General features: G+C 43.2%; 1 protein-coding gene across 1 annotated transcript in view; it reads right to left on the reverse strand.

Annotated features, from left to right (window-relative positions):
- LOC137534197 (VPS10 domain-containing receptor SorCS3-like) overlaps positions 1-21,484 on the reverse strand; it is an 872,207-nt gene that overhangs the window by 224,866 nt on the left and 625,857 nt on the right. The window contains exons 8-10 of the mRNA XM_068255595.1: positions 9,711-9,800; positions 4,795-4,974; positions 1,326-1,472 (exon numbers count right to left, since the gene is read on the reverse strand). Coding sequence (XP_068111696.1) covers positions 1,326-1,472; positions 4,795-4,974; positions 9,711-9,800 — 417 coding nt within the window. The remainder of the gene's footprint in view (positions 1-1,325; positions 1,473-4,794; positions 4,975-9,710; positions 9,801-21,484) is intronic.

The following is a 21,484-nucleotide window of genomic DNA, read 5'->3' on the forward strand; positions in this document are numbered from 1 at the left end:
AGTATAGATACAATTGTTTACCTCAGTTTATTTCAACTTTACGATTGCTTTGAAGACACATACAGTATATAGGGACATATAGTATAGTAGAATGTAGTAAATAATTCAGGATTTCCACTTTTATAGTACCGTAATTATCCTGGTTTCAGCATCAGAAATACTCCCTACAGCTGTTTATTGCTGTATATAGGTATGTAGCCCCACCCTCCCAGTGATGTCACATCCTAGGCTTTTTAGCTATGCAGAAATCTCCTCCCAGAGCATTATGGGAGACCATGCAGGAGAACAGAGGCGCCAAAAGGATAAAAGGAAGCTAAATGAGCTTAAAAACCAAATTCTTGGTAAATAGACCACATATGCTATTGCTCCGTTGTTATTGCCTGATGAAGCGGGATCAAACCTGTGAAACGCGTTGCATATTTGGAGTTCACAAATAAAATATATTGACTGTCTTTACAACAGTCGTTGTGTGTCTACTTGGAGGAGGTACGTCCACCACTACCTCCTCTATTTACCAAGAATTTGGTTTTTAAGCTCATTTAGCTTCCTTTTATCCTTTTGGTGCCTCTGTTCTCTTGCATAATATTGAGTCCACCCTGGGTGGAGGGTTGAACCCCCTTTTCTCATCTACAGAGAGCGACTTCTTATTCCTGAGTGGGGTCAGGAAAAGCTCCCCACCTGCCTTTACAGTGGTTGCCTAATGGTGACCCTGGTTTGTGAGTATGAATATTTACTCTATCTAGTAACCATTTACCAGTACATAATACACTATTGGGGCTGTTGGTGTTCCTTGTTTTTATTATGGGAGACCAGGTATTATTTCTACTGGCTTCGGAAGCGGTGTTGCTTTTCGATTATGAGAAAATATTTATGAAAATACATTGTATTTTCACAAAATAATTACCAGTACAGGAAATGAATTAGCAAAATCATTATTTTACTGCGAAAATGTGCAAAAAGCTTGAAATTATTTATTTTTAGCGCTAAAAAAATCACAAACGTTTTAGAAAATGATTTTTTATGGCATCTTCGCTCAAAAGTCAAATTTAACATTACTTTCGCGAAAATTAATGCGGAAAATATCGGCAATTTCGCTCATCGCTGTTCAGAAGTCGTCAGGGTACACAAACATTCCCCAGAGATGCACCTGCCAGCAGTAAAGCTGTCACCACCTGTGATTAATTTCAGGATGTAACTTGAGGGGGGAGAAAGATCTTACGAAGGCAACACTGACTAAAAATTTTTATAAAGTAATAATATAAAAAATAAGCAATTTGATTTATTATATTATCGACAGTACCATTCTTTTTTAAGTAAAAACTTACCAGCAGGCAGTTGATGGGATTCCCCTTCATATCGGTGTCCGGGGCCTGAATCAGCCGCCAATCGCGTCCTTTATTGTACGTGATGAAGGTCTTTACGCGTTCGTCAACCTTCTTGTTGGCCAGGAAAACACCTTTTATCCCAGCTACCTAGGAAAAATGATGGGAAGGGAGGCAGTTTAGAGAACTGAGGAAAGTATTCTATATTTTACAGCCTCCTACTGAATTATTGAACACACAGTGGAAGCCTCCGCATCCAGAAACACGTTTAGAAGAAGCCTGCTTCAAGTGATTTTACTTTTGTTTGAGCTGTAGATTAATGGTAACCGAGGGCAGAAAATCTGGAGTCGTAAACATTACCGGCATCGCTGCCATACAAACGCGTTTCATATGGAAAGACCATTAGCATCAGAAAATGACAGTAAATATACAGGGTGGTGCATGGAGGACCGGCCTGGCTGCCTGCCACAAGCATGAGCTAACAGGTATAGTGAAAGACCACTAGCATCAGAAAGTTACAGTAAATATACAGGGTGCTGCTTGGAAGACTGGCCTGGCCGTCTGCCACGAGCATGAGCTTGCAGGCAGATGCTGGCTGGTCCCGATGACCCTCTCAGGGCCCTTCACACCAATCACTGTTTTGTGATCCAATTCCGATCGTTTGCTGATCGCAAAATGCTAAATACCATTAAGGCTGCTTTCACAGTGGGACGTTACAGGTGCACGTTAGAGCAGCCTGTAACGCAGCCCAACTCACAGTAACGAAAAATCAATGGGCTGTTCACAGTGCCCACGTTGCGTTACAGTGTAACGATGGACGCTCAAAGAAGGTGCAGCATGCTGTGCGTTATACGGTTTGATGCGGTTTTAGCCGCATTAGACTGTTTGCACATGCTCAGTGCAGGAGAGGAGGAGGGGAGAGTCCGCTATTGTCCCTAGCCACATGGCTAATTAATATTCAGTGCACTGTGTGACGTGCAGTGTTTACTTCTTGGAGCGGCCGCTTTGTGTGACGATTGGCTGGCGGGACCACGTGATGCATAGTGTTCCGATCACGTGGTCTCCATAGTCTTTGGATGCATGCGCCGTTTTCGTTCTACCAGTATTGAACGAAAACACCGCTCCAAGAGACGCATAACGCATCTCTATGTAGCGTCTGAGTTTAGCACCACCATGCGTTGCGTTAGGAGAACGTTATGCGACCTTAACGTCCCCTCTAACGCAACGTCTCTGTGTGAAAGAGCCCTAAAACCAATGGAAAACTGTGGTGAACATTTCTGTTAGTGCAATTTGTTTGCAACGCGATTTTCACCCATGGGCAATCGCCATCCTGCACTATTCTTTGTGCACCACTATGAGATTTTTCTGCAATTCGGAAATTCAAAATATTTTTCCATTCGTTTTCTTACCTGACCCAAAAAGCCCACACAAACTAAACACAATTGCGTTGTACTCCGGATGGATTGCAGCCCCATTGCAGCAGAATCGCGGTAGTAGAAATTATGAAGAAGAGCAATCACAGTGCGATGACGATTATGAACACATTTTCTCGTGGAAAAGAGCACTTACTCTAAACTTGCTGTGTGTTCGCTCCGTGTCCCCTGTATTTACTGCCACACGACAGCGTTACCCATAAGTCTGCCTAGATAATCGCGCTCCTGAAAGGAAACTGGGCCAGGCTTTTGTATGCAAATTTATGCAGCTCAAAAATGGATCATTCGAATTTTACTTCAGCAGGATTTGCTTTTTTAGTTCGTTTTCAAGCTGCATAAATGTCATACGAAATTTGCATACTGCTGCATCAACTCGAAATTATTTGCATTTCATTGACCATCCCTAGTTCTTTGTACACAATCTTGTATAAGATCCACTCAAATATGTTTGTGTTGTTTTGTAATTTAATACTATGCTGTATCTTCTAGCTTAATTTCAGTCTGTGGCTAACTGATTTCCAAAACTGTCTGGCATGAGTATTTAACCCCTACCTCACCATTCGAGTGATAGGCTTCAAACTGATGCACTCAGATGACAGTCTCTGTTAGAATCAATGTGGAATGGCTGTTTTGTGTACGCAAAAAAAAAAGTAAGCAGTCCGTCAAGAGTGATGCCATTATTCACTGCTGAATATTGTAGATTATATGTATTATTACTGTATTATTATTATTTATATAGCGCCAACATTTTACGCAGCACTGTGCAGAGTATATTGTCTTGGCACTAACTGTCCCTCAGATGGGTTCACAATCTAGTCCCTACCATAGTCATATGTCTATGTATCGTGTAGTGTATGTATCGTTGTCTAGAGACACTTTTTACTGGGATGTTCCTGGGGTGTGGGAGGAAACCGGAGTCCCTGGAGGAAACCCACACAGACACAGGGAGAACATACAAACTATAACTACTAAGCCACCGTATTAACTTTGAAAACGGATCGTGAAGTTGGAAAAAATCATTGTGTTGCTACGATTTGGAAATGCAATTGATTTTGTGTAATCCGTTTATAATTTTGCGCAGTTACAAATCGATTTTACAAATGGTGGGACATTTACTACTCCAGCACCAAGTTCAAAGGGTGAAGACCCAGTAATGCATTTTGCAGTGAATACCTAAAGTTGACTACACACCATACAATAAAATGATCTGATTTTACGTCAATCGATAAACGATTGTTGTCCCGAAAAATCGAAAGTTTTTTTTTATTTTTTTAAGTGAGAAATCAGATTGTATTTCCCGTATTTATTATATAAGTCTATTGGGAGTGGTGGACTTTTTTGATAAATTTTTATGAAAATTGAATGGTGTGGGGCAAGTTTGTCAATTTATTAATGTATAAACAAAAGCCATTCTTCAGAGTTTTCAATCATTTAATTTCCTATTTGGGGTAAAATTGAACATGTATAGTACAATGGTCATATTTTTTTAAATGTCACAATCAATCAGAAAAATTGATAGTTATTTTAGCATTAAAGGAAATGTAAACAATTGTATGGGGTGGGGCCACCTTTAATGATGGGAATACACGGCGCAATTTAGAGCCATTAAGATGGCTCGATAGATCATTTCCGACATGTCGAATCTCCGCCCAATTGTTTCGCCACTCGATTCCGGATTGAAGTGAATGGAAAAAGATAAGAAAAACGAGCGGAAAATTCGGCGAAATGATCGAGCGAGAGAACCGAGCAGCAAAATCGAGCCATGTATGCCCAGCATAACACAGACATTTAAATGTACCTTACATGAGGCCCACAATTTATTATTATTTTTTTTTTTAAGGATTCTGATGGTGGCCCCACACTGACCCAATAAAAGGCATAAAGAGCCCAAGTTCCTGGCTGATAGAGTATGAACTTCAAGAGAAGTGAACTGTTAAGGGTCCAAAGCAACCAACCGTTAAAAAGGGCTTGTGTTTCCATTGATTTCAGAATTGGTGGAACTCAGTTGTTACTGATGAAACATGACTGTAGTTGAATACCTCATGAAGATCGATGACAATATTTCCCTCCAGGCCCCGGTTGCTCTTGACATTCTCCAGGGCGAGAGTAAAGTAGACCCCTCGTGTGTCGGAGATGTACAGGTTGTAAGTGTCATTCTGGTTCCACTCCTGGACCGCAGCAAACACCTGCTTTTCCGCTGTGCTGATGATGTGCATGTCCTGCGGGAAGAAAAACGTTACAAGTGAAGAGGAACAATAAAGCAGTCTGTGTCAAAGATCTATAAATACTTCTATCAAAAAATGGTTAGGAGGCGGAGCCTAGGGAAGTTGAGATAATAAGGCAACTTAGGCAGGTGCCTGGTAGAGAATATAGGGGCCTGGTTTATTCTAACCCTTAACAAATCTTCTTAACAAAAAAAGTCAGGTAGCCATTAAGGGGCGATCCCAAATGTGTTGCTTGCCTAGGGCCCTATTTCACCTTACTCTGTCTCTGAGATAAGGAAATTTGTGGGGTTTGGTGACCTCAGCATCAAACACACTTACATGTTTAAAGATGTTTAGATGCTTTAAAACTCAATATCAGATCCACAGGCGCATAACTCCAGAACAGAGAGCCATTGTTCTTTTTGACTTTTGGCTGGGCTGTTATATGTATAAATAATTTTATTTTTTTTAAATAAATGACTACTCAATGGAATTCAGCTTCTGAAATTTTGTATCCTTGCTGATAATCCAAATACAAACACCTGTTAGTAATGTTATATAGTTACATAGCGTGGTTGAAAAAAAAAAATCCATCCATCAAGTTCAAGCAAAAAAAAAAAAAAAAAGGATGTAATGAGTTAATTTTTAGTGTAAAAGTAATGTATTTGTATATGAAAAATGCTTTAGGGTGTAGTTTTACTATTTGGCCACAAGATGGCCACAGCGAGTTTTTGTTTATGTGACCTGCAAGCGTACAGGATGTACACTTGCAGGAAGAGTTAGGAGGCTGGGACACTGTTTTTTTTCTCACAATGATCGCTGCTTCTCGTAGAAGATCATTGCGGGGGGCAGAGATCAACAAACGGGAAAGGTTTTACCCGTTCATGGATCTCCGGGCGAGCGGGTGGTGGCGTGCACGAGCGTAGGGGCGCGCAGATGGGGGAGCGCGTACAGTGGCGGGAGCGGCGTCAGGCACGGATTTCTCCGTCCCTTGGTGGTAACAGGGTGGAAAAAGGGAAGGAGAAATCCGTACCGCTGGGGGTAAAGTAGTTAAAATCTGTTGAAAAACCCCAAAACATGCAATATTGGAGAGCATAGATACGTGAGCAGTTCAACATAGTATACAATCAGGACAACCAGTGAACAGGTGTGTCTTGTGGGTACGTTTGCACATTTCGAGGCTTGGAGCAAGACGGACAGGATGTTGGAGAAAGTTCCAAAGGAAAGGTGACACTCGTGAGAAGTCCTGGATGCGAGAGTGAGAGGAGGTGACTAAGCTGGACGACATGAGGATCTCCTGGGAGGAGCGAAGGTTCCAGGAGGGATGATATCTGGAGATTAATAAGGAAATATATGGAGGGGATAGCCTATGTAGAGCTTTAATTTATAGTGTTAGGAGTTTGAACTGGATCCTTTGGGTGACTGGCAGCCAATGGAGGAATTGGAAAAGAGGGGCGGCACCAGAAAAGCTGTAGGAGAGGTGGATGAGACAAGCAGCAGAGTTCAGTAGGGACCGGGAAGTTGTTTTTTTGGTAGGCCTCAGAGTAGGGTGTTACAGTAATCAAAACGGGAAATGATTAAACCATGTACAAGCATTTTAGTCATCTCTTCTGTAAAGAAGGGACAAAGTCTGGATATATTTTTGAAATGGAAGTAGCAGGAGGTTATTGTGTTAATATGTGGTTTAAGCTGTTTATTTTTCAAAATGGCATGGAACCGGTTGTAAATGTCTTTATATGACCAATATCCATTTAAATGATGGGAATCAAGTATAGAGTCAGTTAAACACATTTTGCAGTAGAAAAATATGAAATCCAAGTAGGGCAGGCACCACCAATAGTAAATATAACGTCTTTTATTGGTCACATATGGTTAAAAGCAGCAAACACAACAACAAACCGCTGTTCCGAGTGTCCTTCGCTCTTTTTCGAATTGTCAGGACTGTCCTCACAACTTGAAAAAGAGCGAAGGACGCTCGAAACAGCAGTCTGTCGTTGTGCTTGCTGCTTTTAACCATATGTGACCAATAAAAGACGTTATATTGGTGGTGCCTGCCTTACCTGGATTTCATATGTGACGGCTCCAGTGGTGGGGAATGCTGCTTGCTTGCGCACACCTTTCTCTTGTTCATGGGTGCTGTCCCACGTCTTTCCTTGGTTTGTTGCAGTAGAAAAATACATATATTTACATAGATATGTACATCAGTCCTAAAAGAGGGACAAGGAGGAAGAAAGAGGGATAAAGGGATTTGGTTCCCAAAAAGGGACTGTCCCTCTGAAAAAGGGACATTTGGTAGTTATGCTGTCAGGTAAAACTGATGCACAACTGATAAGACTGGACTGGGCCAGAAATGTACAGCTTTATGTATGAACCAAGCTTAATGGCTAAGTGAAAATAAATGACGTAAAGCAATTTTCAGGACACTAGTGTCACCGGCACTCTGACACGACCCAGCATACAGAACTGTCATTTTTATAGGAGATTTATTAACACTTATGTAAATAATAACTGTAAATGTTCCCATTGCAGAATATTAGATAATGTGGTGCTGGTTCATCGCGTAGAAGGGCAGCGGTGGGCGGTAATGTTATCTTCATAATATCACACAAAAGTCACTCAGTAGTCTCTTATGTAAATGAACGCATTAGCTACGTAAATGATCTCGATATACATTCAGGTCTGAAAACCAAAGGTGGATAACGATGTAACGGGCCATAGGAAAGGTAGTAGTTTTAGGGCCCCCTTGTGGTCCTTTTGGTAAACTGAAGTTGGGGAAAGGTCAAAAAAGGTGGCAGATGGGCCCCTTGACACCCACTTGACTAGGTCACCTGGTGGATGATCCTGCTCTACTTAAAACGGTCACATGCAAAGCACAGTTTGACGCATTTGCTCCTATTTCCTCGGGACAACTGATCTGACTCCACGTTTCATACAATCTACATTAAGTTTTCATGCAAGTCAGAATGATTTGGATTTAATCGGCCATCTCTAAGACACAGGAGGAGGGTGGGGATTAGAGGACCAGCACTCAGTAGAAAGAGACACACATGATTACAACTCCATAACACATGAGCACCTATGGTGTTATAGGGGGAAGTAAAGGGTCACCTCTCTTCCGCAGAAGACTACTACCTACTAACTAGGTCAGGGCTGATTTCAGGCAAAGACAAACCAGGCTGATGCCTGGAGTGACAGCTGCTTGAAGGGGCGCCATGGAGATATTCTTAGCATATGGTGCTTTAGAAAGAAAGAAAGAAAGAATGAAAAAAAAAAACATTTATATCGCGCTTTTCTCCTGGTGGACTCAAAGCGCCAGAGCTGCAGCCACTAGGGCACGCTCTATAGGCAATAGCAGTGTTAGGGAGACTTGCTTAAAGGGAACCTTAACTGAGAGTGATATAGATGTTTCCTGTTAAACAATACCAGTTGTCTGGCAGTCCAGCTGATCTTTGTGGCTGCAATAGTGGCTGAATCACACCTTGAAACAAGCATGCAGCTAATCCAGTCTGACTTCAGTCAGAGCACCTGATCTGCATGCTTGTTCAGGGGCTGTGGCTAAAAGTATTAGAGACACAGGATCAGCAGGCGATTCAGGCAACTGGTATTATTTTAAAAGGAAAAATCCATATCCTTCTCAATTTAGGTTCCCTCTAAGGTCTCCTACTGAATAGGTGCAGGCTTACTGAACAGGCAGAGCCGAGATTCGAACCCTGGTCTCCTGCGTCAGAGGCAGAGCCCTTAACCATTACACCATCCAGCCACTGTTGCATATATGGTCATTTTAACACCTAAATGTACACCTAATGGACACATCTAAATGCACACTACTGATTAACATCACAACTCAACACAAGTTCCCACTATCAGCACACAAAAAAAAAAAGAATAAAATTTTTTTTTTAAATATATATATATATATATATATATATGTGTTTCCTATTAACATATCCTGCATATTTGGCGTTGCTAGGATGTAAGGGGCCTTTGCTATTAGCTGCGGCGGGAATAGTTTCCTAAGAACTGTAATTTACCGCATTTAAATATATACTTTTTTCCATTGAAATGTTAAAATTGATTTTCTCAAAAATTATAAGGTCTTTTTGAAAAAAAAATGTGTTTCCTCTTTCCTTTCCCACTGTTCTTCTTAACATATCCTGCAAATGTGGTGTTCCTACCATGTAATGGGGCTTTGCTATTAACTGCTAAAGTCGGCAGGAGATAATCAGAAATTATTTTTTACCATGATCCCTGTGATCACGACCGTGATTGCATTCTGTGATCCAGAATCGATCACGGCGTTGAATACCGAAGCTGAATAGTGAAAAAATGCTCGTCAATCACGACTAATCCGTGATCATGGAAAATATCTGCCCATCACTGATAGCTAGAACCGGCCCTCGCATCAGGCACTATGACAGTATATATCAGGGAACTTATATCTACTGATCAGGTGTTCCAACAGCGCAGGCTTTTCCAAGTAAGATTCCAGATCTCTCCATGCTGATCACGTTTTTAGTGGTTGCCGCGTCTCTCATCTTAATTTTATGTTTTTCATTGTTTTTGGAAGGACACTGAGAGAAATTTGTGATTTTCTGCCCCTTTGTGTTAAACATAAGCAGCCGTGCCCTTGAAGCGGCATCAGCAGAATGTTTGCCAGGAAGAAGGCATTAACGCCGGAGCTGGGAGGCCCACCAATCCCGCAACTCAAGCGCAAGGGTAACAAACAAGCGGTAATGAATACATAAGCGTACCTTTGGGAGGGAATATTTTGGCAGTTTAATTTGGGCAAATGCCTCGCGTTTGTAGGACACATAGTAGTTCGCTCTTCCACCAGACGTTGCCTGGAAAAAAAAACAAAATAATTATACAGTTAAATGATCCCTTTTATTGGCGAAGTAGATTACAATTTCATGCTTTAAAAACAGCTCATGTTTCTGTTAGGCTTGTATTACACTAGTGAAGTGGAAGATGAAGAGTTCTTCAACATAAAAGGAAATGAAAAATATAGACTGAACTGAAGACTTTTTTGGTTAAGATTAAAGGGATGTCAAACAATCGTCCTCACACATTTTTGGCGAGCTCAAATAAATTGGTGGGACTACATCAGGAAAGGTGTGTTCAGGAGCGTAAATGCAAATCATGCCCCCCCCCCCCAGCAAAACTTTGATGGGGCCCCTTAACCACTTTTTCCACCACTACAGTATATATCTACGTCCCCTGTGACTTCATTTAAGCCAAGAGGACGTAGATAAACGTCTTGTAGCAGAAGCAGTGCTGTGCAGGATTGGGCTTGCTCCTGTGCAAAACCTCCGGTATTATCTGCTGCAGCACTAATTGGTAAATGCGAATATACGTTCCATAAGCCAAATATATTGATTTTTACCATTAATTTAAAAATACTTTTTTTTCTCAGTTCATAGTGAAAAATACACGCTGTAGCATTATTTCAGAATCAAATATATTCACCATAACTTTTCATAGGAACGTAATTTAAGTTTTGTGTTAAACAGTTGACATAGCCAAACAAAATGTGTGTTGTTTTTAATCTACAATAGCACTTTTTATTTTTAAACCGGAATTGGTAAAACTGAGAAATAATGCATTTTTTTTCTATTGTTTTCCTCTTTTTCCTATTAAAATGCATAGAAAACAAAGTTGCTTGACGGAAAAAATGCCATACAACGAAAGCCTAGTTAGTCTTGAAAAAAAACAGTATAGATTTAATTTAGGTGCCATAAGTAAGGATAATGAAATTGCTGATTAAATAGAGACATAGCTAAAATATCAAATCTGCTCTGGTCCATAAGGGGGAAACAAGGTCTGGATGTGAAGTGGTTAATATTCACTACCCTTTCTTTGCCTTTTCTTGGTGGCCCTCACAGCCTGAGGGCCCATCTTATAAGGAACATAAAACAAACACTGCCATGGATACCACCCTTGAGGACTTGAGTTTGACACCTGTGGTTTACGACCTAGGTTATCAGAACATGGTAGGTGTACCCAGGGGGCTACTTATGGGTACTTGAACAAGCTGACACACAAATCTTCATGGTAAATTTTGTAATAAAAAAAAGGATCAATCATATGCAGAATAAACACACCTGAATAAAGCCTTGTACACATGCTAAATGGTTCTCAGCTGAGGATCTAGGTTGGGGCTGCAAATACAGTGCAGGCTAACCCTGTTCTTTTACTTACGCCACCTGCTCCATGCTGTTCCATCGTGTGCTGTGCCAGTGGCCCGCCTCCACAATAACAGAATATGATGCTACCCTACAGGCTACTCAGTACAGACATATGACCTGAACTGTGAATTCCAGCATGGCTAGGATGGCCTAAGATCCACTCCAATGCGTGGCCCGGAGATTTGGACTGTCGGATCATATTGGCAGGCCAACCCTGTTCTTTTCCTTACCTCACCTGCTCTATGCTGCGTATGCGTGGCCCCAAGCCGTGCTCACCCTGATCACGCTCCCAGTGCCGGGAGCATTCTGCACATGTGCAGTAGCAATTTTCCTGTACTGCACATGTGCAGAATGTTACCGTGCATAGGGACGAGGTGAGGAGGTGCATGGCCGGCTAGCTTTGTGAGGGTCACCACTGCTGGCCGGAGGGTCTTGAAAGGATTACACAGGCACATGATAACTCCAGGGGGCTGCAAGAAGCCACTGTAAATTGGTGTTAGCAATGCGGTGCGTCACTCTCGCCGCACAGGCAAAAACAGGCCTTCAAGGAACAACGCGTTAGTAGACGGTGCTCCCTGTCTGGCATTCAGCCAAGCAGGAAGTGACGCGCACTAACGTAGGTATGCGTTAGCGTAAAATTGGGCACTTCTGGCGCGGCATACTGCAACGTGGGAAGGATGAACTTCCTCATAGACTTTCATTAGGCTGCGGTAGCAGAGAAGCAATTTGCCGCAACACACAGCGCCAGTGAGAAAGGGCCTTAAAGTGTTTTCATAATTGATCTAAAAAGTTCAGCAAGATGATAACAACAGTATTATTATTATTACTACGCTATCTATATATTTGGTATATAGTGTGACATTTGCCATGCTGCACGGCACTGTCTCTCCTCTCTCATTCTTCCCTTTATCTCATCCCTTCTGTCCTCTCCTGTATTTCCCTTCCCTCTATCACATCTCTGCTGCCTGCTCGAATACATGCAATTCATTTCACAGACAGATTTTTTGGAAATACGTCGAGTCGATAGCACTATTTTTTTTCCAGAATCTATTCGCACTGTGTGGTGTAGCACGAGATGAGCCTCAATGTTCAATACTTGTGAAATATTTAGCAGTAATTCTTACAGGCGGTCTTCTCCAACTCCAACAGACTCCGTGAGGATCCTTCTCCTGTCCTGCATTTGAATTTCATTAAAATGAACCCGGCGGTGTGAGGGCTATGGAAGCGGTCATATTTATTTCCTTTGAACCCTTTCGGGACCGGTTGCCTAACCCCCCTTAAAGCGGAATGAAACCCAGCATTTCTACTTAATAATAGATTATTTACAGCATATTATTTACAACCAGCATTTTTTTTTTACTAGAACTGCATTCAAAGGGTTAACACAGGCTTTAGAAGCTTTCCTTCCAGCAGAGCAGGCCGCTTCCAAACTTTACATAATGTTATCTTGTGTTTAATTTTATCAAGTGAGAAATGTAAACAAAGCCTTCTCTCACACTGCCGGGTCCTGTGAACAAAGTCAGACAAGCAAAAATGCTTTCTGATTAGAGGATGAATAAAGCAGTTATAAATAAAATGCACAATCAGCTCTCAGAGTAAAATAAGTGTACTTTAGGAACGTATAAATTCTAAATAAATAATAATACTTATGCACAAAAGCAAATATGCTAACCGTATGGCATATAAAAAGTAGAAAAACATGTTTTTATTGAATATTATGTCAGGATTTTATACCGCTTTAAGCACCAGGCGATTTTGCATGGGGGGGGGGGGGGGGGCAGTTAGCCGGAACCCTGGTAGGGCTAAGCTGAGTATGGTGTCCCCCGTATTGCAAACAGCCTTTACTCACCCCTCCCAGGCTCCAGCGATGAGCAGCTTTGGACCCCTCCGCTCTCGCCGGCATCCCTGCTCGTACGGACGTTAAGTTCCGGGTCGCGGCTTGATGACAACATCAAGGCGGGACCTGACACTTACGTCAGAGCAGGGGGGATGCCGGCCAGAGCGGAGGGGAATGCCGATCGCCGGGCATTAGGAGGGGAGGTTAGTGTTAGGCTTTAGGAGGGGGGGGGTTAGAGTGAGGCATTAAAAGGGGGGTTAGTGCTAGGCATTAAAAGAGGGGGTTAGTGTTAGGAACAAGAAGAGGTAGTTTAGTGTTCGGTATTAGGAGGGAGGTTAGTGTTAGGCATTAGGAGGGAGGTTAGTGTTAGGCATTAGGAGGGAGGTTAGTGTTAGACACTAGGAGGGTGATGATGTTAGACACTAGGAGGGTGATGGTGTTAGTCAAGGAAAGGTTAGCATGAGAGTAGAAGACAGGTAGGTCAGGGTAATGTGTGTTGGTTCGATGATGCAGGACAATTCGACAGACAGAAACATTATGAGAATGTAGGTTACTTTAACAATATAGACTATTTTGTTGGATGCGAATCAGAGGCCAACAGAATCAATGCTACTGCGTTTCGCAAAATGCTTGCCACCGTCCATCCGAGTGCCTGCATGGAACAAATATTGATATATCGATCCCAAGGCCCCAGCTGAAGCATCTCAGGCTCTCACTGGTTGCAATAGACAAATGAGAATCGTCCCTCCCTAGGGAGGATTCTAATTGGTTCACTGAATATTGGGATGATTACCTTTGGTCTATTATTGCAATCCAACTAGAGCAGGGGTCAGGAACCTTTTTGGTTGAGAGAGCCGTAACCGCCACATATGTATTTTCCTGAGAGCCATACAATATGTTTCAAACTGGAACAGTATGCATGCGCAGCAGAGGGCCATGTTGCCCCGTTGATGTGTATACAGTTTTGCCAGGCAGCAGAAGTGTAATACAAGTCTTCAGCTTCTCTTGGGGTTCAGCAACATCAGCAATTTCCCCGAGAGCCAGACAGGAGAAATACCGACTAACAGCTTGTACAATTAGCTAGCTGACTTGGGGGTTGATTCACTTTGTAGGACAAGATTCCCTCACTTTGGCCCAATAGGCTGCCTGTCAAGTGACAGGCAGCCTATTGGGCCAATCAAAGTGCCTGGACCTTGTCCTACAAAGTCACTGGACCTGACAGGGTCCAGAGTGGGACAATTGGAGCAGCTGTTAGTTTTGAGGGGAGTGTGTGTAAGTTAGTGGTGCAAGCTACAGCAGTAGCGTGCCTACTTTAAAAATTTTACTTGTGCTGTTACATTAACCTCCCTTGCGGTTTATTAAAATCTGCCAGGAAGCAGCAAATACGTGTTTTAAAAAAAAAAAAAATTTCATGTAGCGCTACATGATAGCCGCTGCTCGGCGGCATCCCCCCAGATCAAGAGATCCCGTTCAAAGAACGGGATCTCTTGGAGGGCTTCCCCCTTCGCCATGGCGACGGGGCGGGATGACGTCACCGACGTCGTGACTTCATAGGGGAATCCGATCCACCCCACAGCGCTGCCTGGCACTGATTGGCCAGGCAGCGCACGGGGTCTAGGGGGGGGGCGGCTGCGGCGTGACGGATAGCGGCGGATCAGCGGGTACGGCGATCGGAGGTTACACGCAGCTAGCAAAGTGCTAGCTGCGTGTAACAAAAAAAAATTATGCAAATCGGCCCAGCGGGGCCTGAGCGGTGCCTCCCGGCGGCATAGCCCGACCTCAGCTCGGGTTTACTGCCAGCGAGGTTAAGCTGCGCTACTTGAGCAGTGTAGCTTAGTGAATCAACCCCTAATGATTTGTATGTGAGCTAGATGAAGCCTAGCTCCAAAAGAGTCACATCTGGCTCCCGAGCCGTAGGTTCCCTACCCTGGAACTAGAGCCTGCGATGCTTCTGCTGGGGCCTCGGAATTGCTACACTGACACTTCCATTGTGCACAGCGCAAAATGGATGGCGGCAACGGTGGCTGAGGATGCAAATAGATGGCAGCGGCAGTAGCAGAGGAACACAACACGCGCGAGCAGCGAATAGAACGGATCAGAAGAGGGATGAAAAACGAATCTGTTAAAACCTTTATACATTTTTTGCCCCTAGGCCAAGTATATTGGGGTTCCCCTTCCATGTGCAGCAGCGCCTCTCCCATTCCATGAGCAGCCCCCTCTTCCAGCTGTATCATCCCTGCACTGCAGCCCCTCTTTCATGAACAGCTACCTTGGACATCAGCGTCTCTTTTGCAGCCTTTTTTTTCATCTGTAGCAGCGTATGAGAGGTATCGGCGCGGGAGACTTGGGCGCAGGATACAGCCGGTATATGGCTGATCCTGCTGCTGTTTTATAAACAAATTCTGGGATACGATCCTTTGTATGGTGGAGGATCAAAAAACACAGTCCTTTTTGGGGGCAATCCACCTTGCCCTTCAACACTTGTTTATACCTTTAAAAAGGACTAAATATGCTATAATGCAATCTCAAATAGGCAAAGAAAGTCTCTGAAAAAACTTTATTGACACACGTACAAAAAATAGAAAAATGGTTCTTCAATATCACAAGGTCTAAAAAGCACATTGGTTGGTATGAAACAACAATTGGTTGTAGCTTTGTGGGCATTTAAACTTCAAGGCAACGACACATGTTCGTTTCGGGCTTTTGTATAGAATTGTATGTGCCCTTCGTCAGGCCGTAATACCCAATTCTACAAATAGAAATAATACATAACAACATATTAAAATCACAGAGTATAATTCATAAATTACAATCAATTAATCAAGAGGAAAGAAGGAAAACCACACCAAGTAAAATTGTCGGCATATTCCACCAGGTTCAATCCAAGAACCCAAATGCCTGAAAAGATTCCGAAATAGAAATAAGTGATATGGATAAGAAAAATAGGCCAAAGAGCCATGAAGATCAAAAAGTGTGTCAGAATGAGAAAGCCATCAAGGAATCACAAAGGAAAACTAAGTAGGACCAGCTCTTGGAAACCAGTAAATATCGGTTTCCATGTTCACCAGCCGGTCCACACCAGAAGTGAGTAACGGCGAGAAAACCAAGGCAGATTTTTAGTGTACAAGTAAGGAAAATGTCAAGTGAGAGGAGACATGATCATCAACAGACCTGCGTAGCTCAACCAAGGGAAGTTAAGACCAATCATGCGAAGAGCCAAAAAATGGGGGGCATCTGAACCCACCAGACGCACTTAACCTAGAACAATAAAGAGGTACTGAGTAGAACTTCCCAAAAAAAAGGGGGGAAAAAAGACGGTGCTAAAAATTACAAAAGCATAGGGTTATCTCCAACAAAGCAATCAGAGGAAAAAATCTTATCATACATATGGTTAAATTAACATCAGCCCATATGATGCCCAGTAAATATGTATAAACAGGGACTTCAAGGAGATCCTTGTCCCAAAACCCTGTAATCCTACCTGCAACTACACACTAGGAGCCTAGGAGGGATATATTAGAAAACTGCATAACAGTGCATAAATGCATGGTCCCACAGGGAAAGCCCCCTATAACAATTATAGTAATAGTAATCAATAAGGCTCAATTCATAAGGACGCTGAGCCAAAAATGGATTGCGAAAGGGCAATAAAGCTACTTGTAAACACAAAAATACAGAGTAACAAAATGTGTATATGAGTCTTACCTTCCCAGAAGCTGTAATAAGGAGCTGCTACACGGAAACCCAATCCAAACTGGCGTGAAACGCCATTTAAATAGTCCAGCATGCAGCGCCGGATTATAGCCGCCAGCCAATCCAATGCCTAGCCGGCACCAGACCACCTTGGAACGCATATTCCGTCCAAGTACGGAATCCGTGCTAGGCATAGAGCATCTCCTGATTTGCGGAGAGCCCAAGGAGGAAGTCGCCAGCCGGAAGTGACGTCAAGCGTCACATGTACCAATGAACACACACTGGTGCACGGCTCGTAACCACGCTGGAGCGCAGGAGAAGGTAAATATCTAAAGGAGTGGCTAGTGCGGATGCATAGCAACCAATAGCCACACTGAAACGCAGAAACGGATCCATATGAATGGAGGACATATCCAACAGATAATAAAGGCTTAAAATATAAAGGCAACTAGAAGGGACGCCCTATCACTTAGAAATGGCTCAAAAATAGATTTTTAAACAGTGTGTAATTACAGCTATTACAAAGGTTAAATAGGAATTATTTAAAGAAAAACACCGAAAACTCCTATCAGAGCAAACTTCAAAAAAGCATAATATGAATTGTCATGTTGGAGGCAACCCCACGGCAGAGACCTATAATCTATAAAATTACATAAGCACCATGGGATAAAGAGAAACACAAAAACCCTGGTATGAGCCACACAGATAGGGGTGACCATGAGTCCAAAATCCACCAAGCAGATCCAGGTAGAAGACATTCCTATAGAAAAGAGAGCAAAAGTACTTTAAAAAAATGGAAAAGTAACAGACAAAATTTGTTACAGTGGTCTATACTCTGCATTGAGTCCAGCCGGAATTAGCGTCTGTAAAAATCTAATCCAGCGGGCCTCTTTATGTAATAAAATTAATTCTCTATTGCCACCCCTTCTAGGAGGAGGGACTATATCCAAGACACAAAATCTCAATTGATTCGCTGAGTGGCCCATAGAAACAAAATGCTGGGCCACTGGGGAATCAATTTGTGACGGGTCGAGCTTACGTCTCAGGGCAACATTAATTCTGGACCTGTGCTCAATGATACGCTCCTTCACAGCTCTAGTGGTTTCTCCCACGTACATTTTACCACACGGGCACTTGATGCCATAAACTACATACTCAGTGTCGCATGTGGCATAATGGGAGAATTTAATAGGGAAACCTTTCATAGGATGACTTAAACTACTTCCCTTAAGCACCAATTGACAACATATACAATGTAAGCATGGGAACGTACCCTTGCGCACAGGTGCCAGATGTCTGAGTGGGCATCTTGCAGGATCCCATATCGGCCCTAATCAAGTGGTCCCTAATAGACTTTGCTCTCTTGTAGGCCACCATAGGTACCTGTTTAAATGCCGGAATCTCTGCGCTAATAGACCTCAAGATCGGCCAGTGTCGCTTGACCACATCCGTAACCCTAGATGACAGCGTACTGAAGGATGTGGCTAAAATCATACGTTCATCCTTATTGCCTAGATTTTTTGGGGATTTCTTCAGAAGGTCACTACGCTCATGTTTCATTACATTTCTTTTGATGCGCTCCACAAGTTTTTTAGGATAGTTTCTATCAATAAATTTGGATGTCATACCAGACATGCGTTTTTCTACTTGTTCCTCATCGCTAACAATGCGACGTACTCGCATGAGCTGTGATTTAGGTAGTGACTCACGTAGAGATTTCGGGTGAAAGCTATGAAAGTCCAGAAGAGTATTACGGTCTGTAGGCTTAGAGAATAAGTCAAACGACAATAGCCGGCCTCGTTTACATACATCTACGTCAAGAAACGCAATGTGTGACATATCAACATTAAAAGTAAACTTCAAAGCAGTGGAGGCCCCCTGGAGTTCCTCATAGAAGAGGTCAAAGGACGACCGGGGCCCCGCCCACACCACAAAAATGTCATCGATGTATCTACGCCAAGTACAGGCGTGTTTTTTAAACAGGTCATTGCGGTACACCCAGTCCTCCTCAAACCTCTCCACAAACAAATTGGCATATACAGGGGCCACATTAGAGCCCATCGAGGATCCCCTCTGCTGAAGATAAAAGGTATCTTGGAAAAGAGAAAAATTCCTCTCCAGTACCAATTCTAAAAGGGACATAATAAACTTAAGATTTTTTCCTCTGATTGCTTTGTTGGAGATAACCCTATGCTTTTGTAATTTTTAGCACCGTCTTTTTTCCCCCCTTTTTTTTGGGAAGTTCTACTCAGTACCTCTTTATTGTTCTAGGTTAAGTGCGTCTGGTGGGTTCAGATGCCCCCCATTTTTTGGCTCTTCGCATGATTGGTCTTAACTTCCCTTGGTTGAGCTACGCAGGTCTGTTGATGATCATGTCTCCTCTCACTTGACATTTTCCTTACTTGTACACTAAAAATCTGCCTTGGTTTTCTCGCCGTTACTCACTTCTGGTGTGGACCGGCTGGTGAACATGGAAACCGATATTTACTGGTTTCCAAGAGCTGGTCCTACTTAGTTTTCCTTTGTGATTCCTTGATGGCTTTCTCATTCTGACACACTTTTTGATCTTCATGGCTCTTTGGCCTATTTTTCTTATCCATATCACTTATTTCTATTTCGGAATCTTTTCAGGCATTTGGGTTCTTGGATTGAACCTGGTGGAATATGCCGACAATTTTACTTGGTGTGGTTTTCCTTCTTTCCTCTTGATTAATTGATTGTAATTTATGAATTATACTCTGTGATTTTAATATGTTGTTATGTATTATTTCTATTTGTAGAATTGGGTATTACGGCCTGACGAAGGGCACATACAATTCTATACAAAAGCCCGAAACGAACATGTGTCGTTGCCTTGAAGTTTAAATGCCCACAAAGCTACAACCAATTGTTGTTTCATACCAACCAATGTGCTTTTTAGACCTTGTGATATTGAAGAACCATTTTTCTATTTTTTGTACGTGTGTCAATAAAGTTTTTTCAGAGACTTTCTTTGCCTATTTGAGATTGCATTATAGCATATTTAGTCCTTTTTAAAGGTATAAACAAGTGATCCTGCTGCTGCACAAGTCCCGGCTGTGTTAAATACTATTCCCCCTCCAGGCCGCCATGGAAGGTGGGGAATGATGTAATTCGGCTTCCAGCAATTGCTGGAAGCCAAATTATTGTGTTTTAAAAGTAACTTCAGCTCTGTCTTCTGACGGCGCCAGAGTTGCGCCCTGTGTGCCCAAGTCTCCTGCGCTGGATTCACTGTGTTCGCTGTAGCAACCCCTATTTCTCACCCAGGTGCCTCCTTGGTCTGTAGCTGCCCAAGGCCCAGGCCTTGGAGGCCTTTCCAGAAATCTGGCCCTGCATCCAGTATTGTAAGGAAACGCGGAAAGGCCGCCGTCTCTCGAGGTGAGGCGGCTGTTTCCGCGTCCAGCATGGCGTCACAACGCGGAAAAAACGCCGCATGCCGCATAGGCAGTGCGGCGGAATCCGCATTGGTAACGGCGGAATCCGCATCAGAGGCGGCCCCCGCTCTAGATACATTGCATGACAGTACTGGTGTGGCTGGGACTGATAGTCCACCAAGATTCAGACTTACACGTGCGCGAGCACAGAGGCAGAGTTTAAATAGCAGTTAGAAGGGAGTCGGCTGACCAGCTGGGTCAGTTGACAAATTCCACTGCTCTCATTGGACCAGCAATTAGGGAGGTCCTGGAAAGGTCTGGAACCAGTATACTGCTGGTTGTTCACTTGCTCTTTGTCTGGCGTGCGATCACATATGTGGGAGCACCCAGATCCGTAGTCAGATCCGCAAGTGTGCCGGGACCAGCTGGAGCTGTAATCCTACACTTAGTTAGATTCTGTTGATAGCTAAAGTACTAGTTTGATTGTGATTATCTGTTATGACTTTTGCCTGCCTTGACTACCCTTCTGAACTCTGATCTTGTACCTCGATATTTCTGATACTCTGTTGCCGAACCCCGGCTCGTTCCTTGACTCTGCTTCTGCCTCCTGATTTTGTACCCCGATATATCTGATACCCCGTTGCTGAACCCTGCCTGTACTTTGACTCCGCCTTTGCCTCCTGATCTTGTACTTTATCTGTCCGTGTGTGTACGACCTGGCTTGTCCGACCTCGAGAACCGACCTTACTGTTAGAGGCGGTTCCTCGCTCTGTTAGTAATCCTTCCTCCTGAAGGTTACTTCCAGTCAGTCCTTCCTACTGTCAGTCTGACTCCTCCCGTCTTGGAGAGCTCAGGTCTGCGGAAGGAATCTGTGCAGTACTCCTTGCTGCACTGAGGCCTAGTCCTCTAAGTGTTACTGTTACACCTAACACTACACTCTACTCAGGTAAACAGAGGTTAGTTAGTATATCGGAATATCAGTGATACTGCAGATCACGTATAATCTGGTATACATCTGTATTTCCAGTGATTCTGCAGATCACTGGTAATCAGATCCTCTCTGTGCTTCACCGATCGTTACAAGTATAGTGTGAATTTAGCCTTTTAATGACCCCAGTGGTAACAGCCCAGGATTACAGATATACTTCCATCAAGTGTTTACTACTTCCTGTAAATCATTGCCTACTTCCTCCCCAGAAGAGACTTACAAGAGATCTACAGCCCTGCTAAAAGTGACTGCAGCCTGTCCTGTCTAATAACACCTTTATATCACATTAAACAAAGGTATAAACGCCTGGCTATAAAACTGATATATTTGCGATGTAGTTAAGCACGCATCCGAGCTTAGCGCCACCAGAGCGGGTCATACCGAAGCGATCGGACCAAATTCTTGAACCAATAGTAATGTCTGAGACCAG

The sequence above is a fragment of the Hyperolius riggenbachi genome, chromosome 10 (genome assembly GCF_040937935.1).
Source record: "Hyperolius riggenbachi isolate aHypRig1 chromosome 10, aHypRig1.pri, whole genome shotgun sequence".
In the NCBI taxonomy this organism is placed as follows: domain Eukaryota; kingdom Metazoa; phylum Chordata; class Amphibia; order Anura; family Hyperoliidae; genus Hyperolius; species Hyperolius riggenbachi.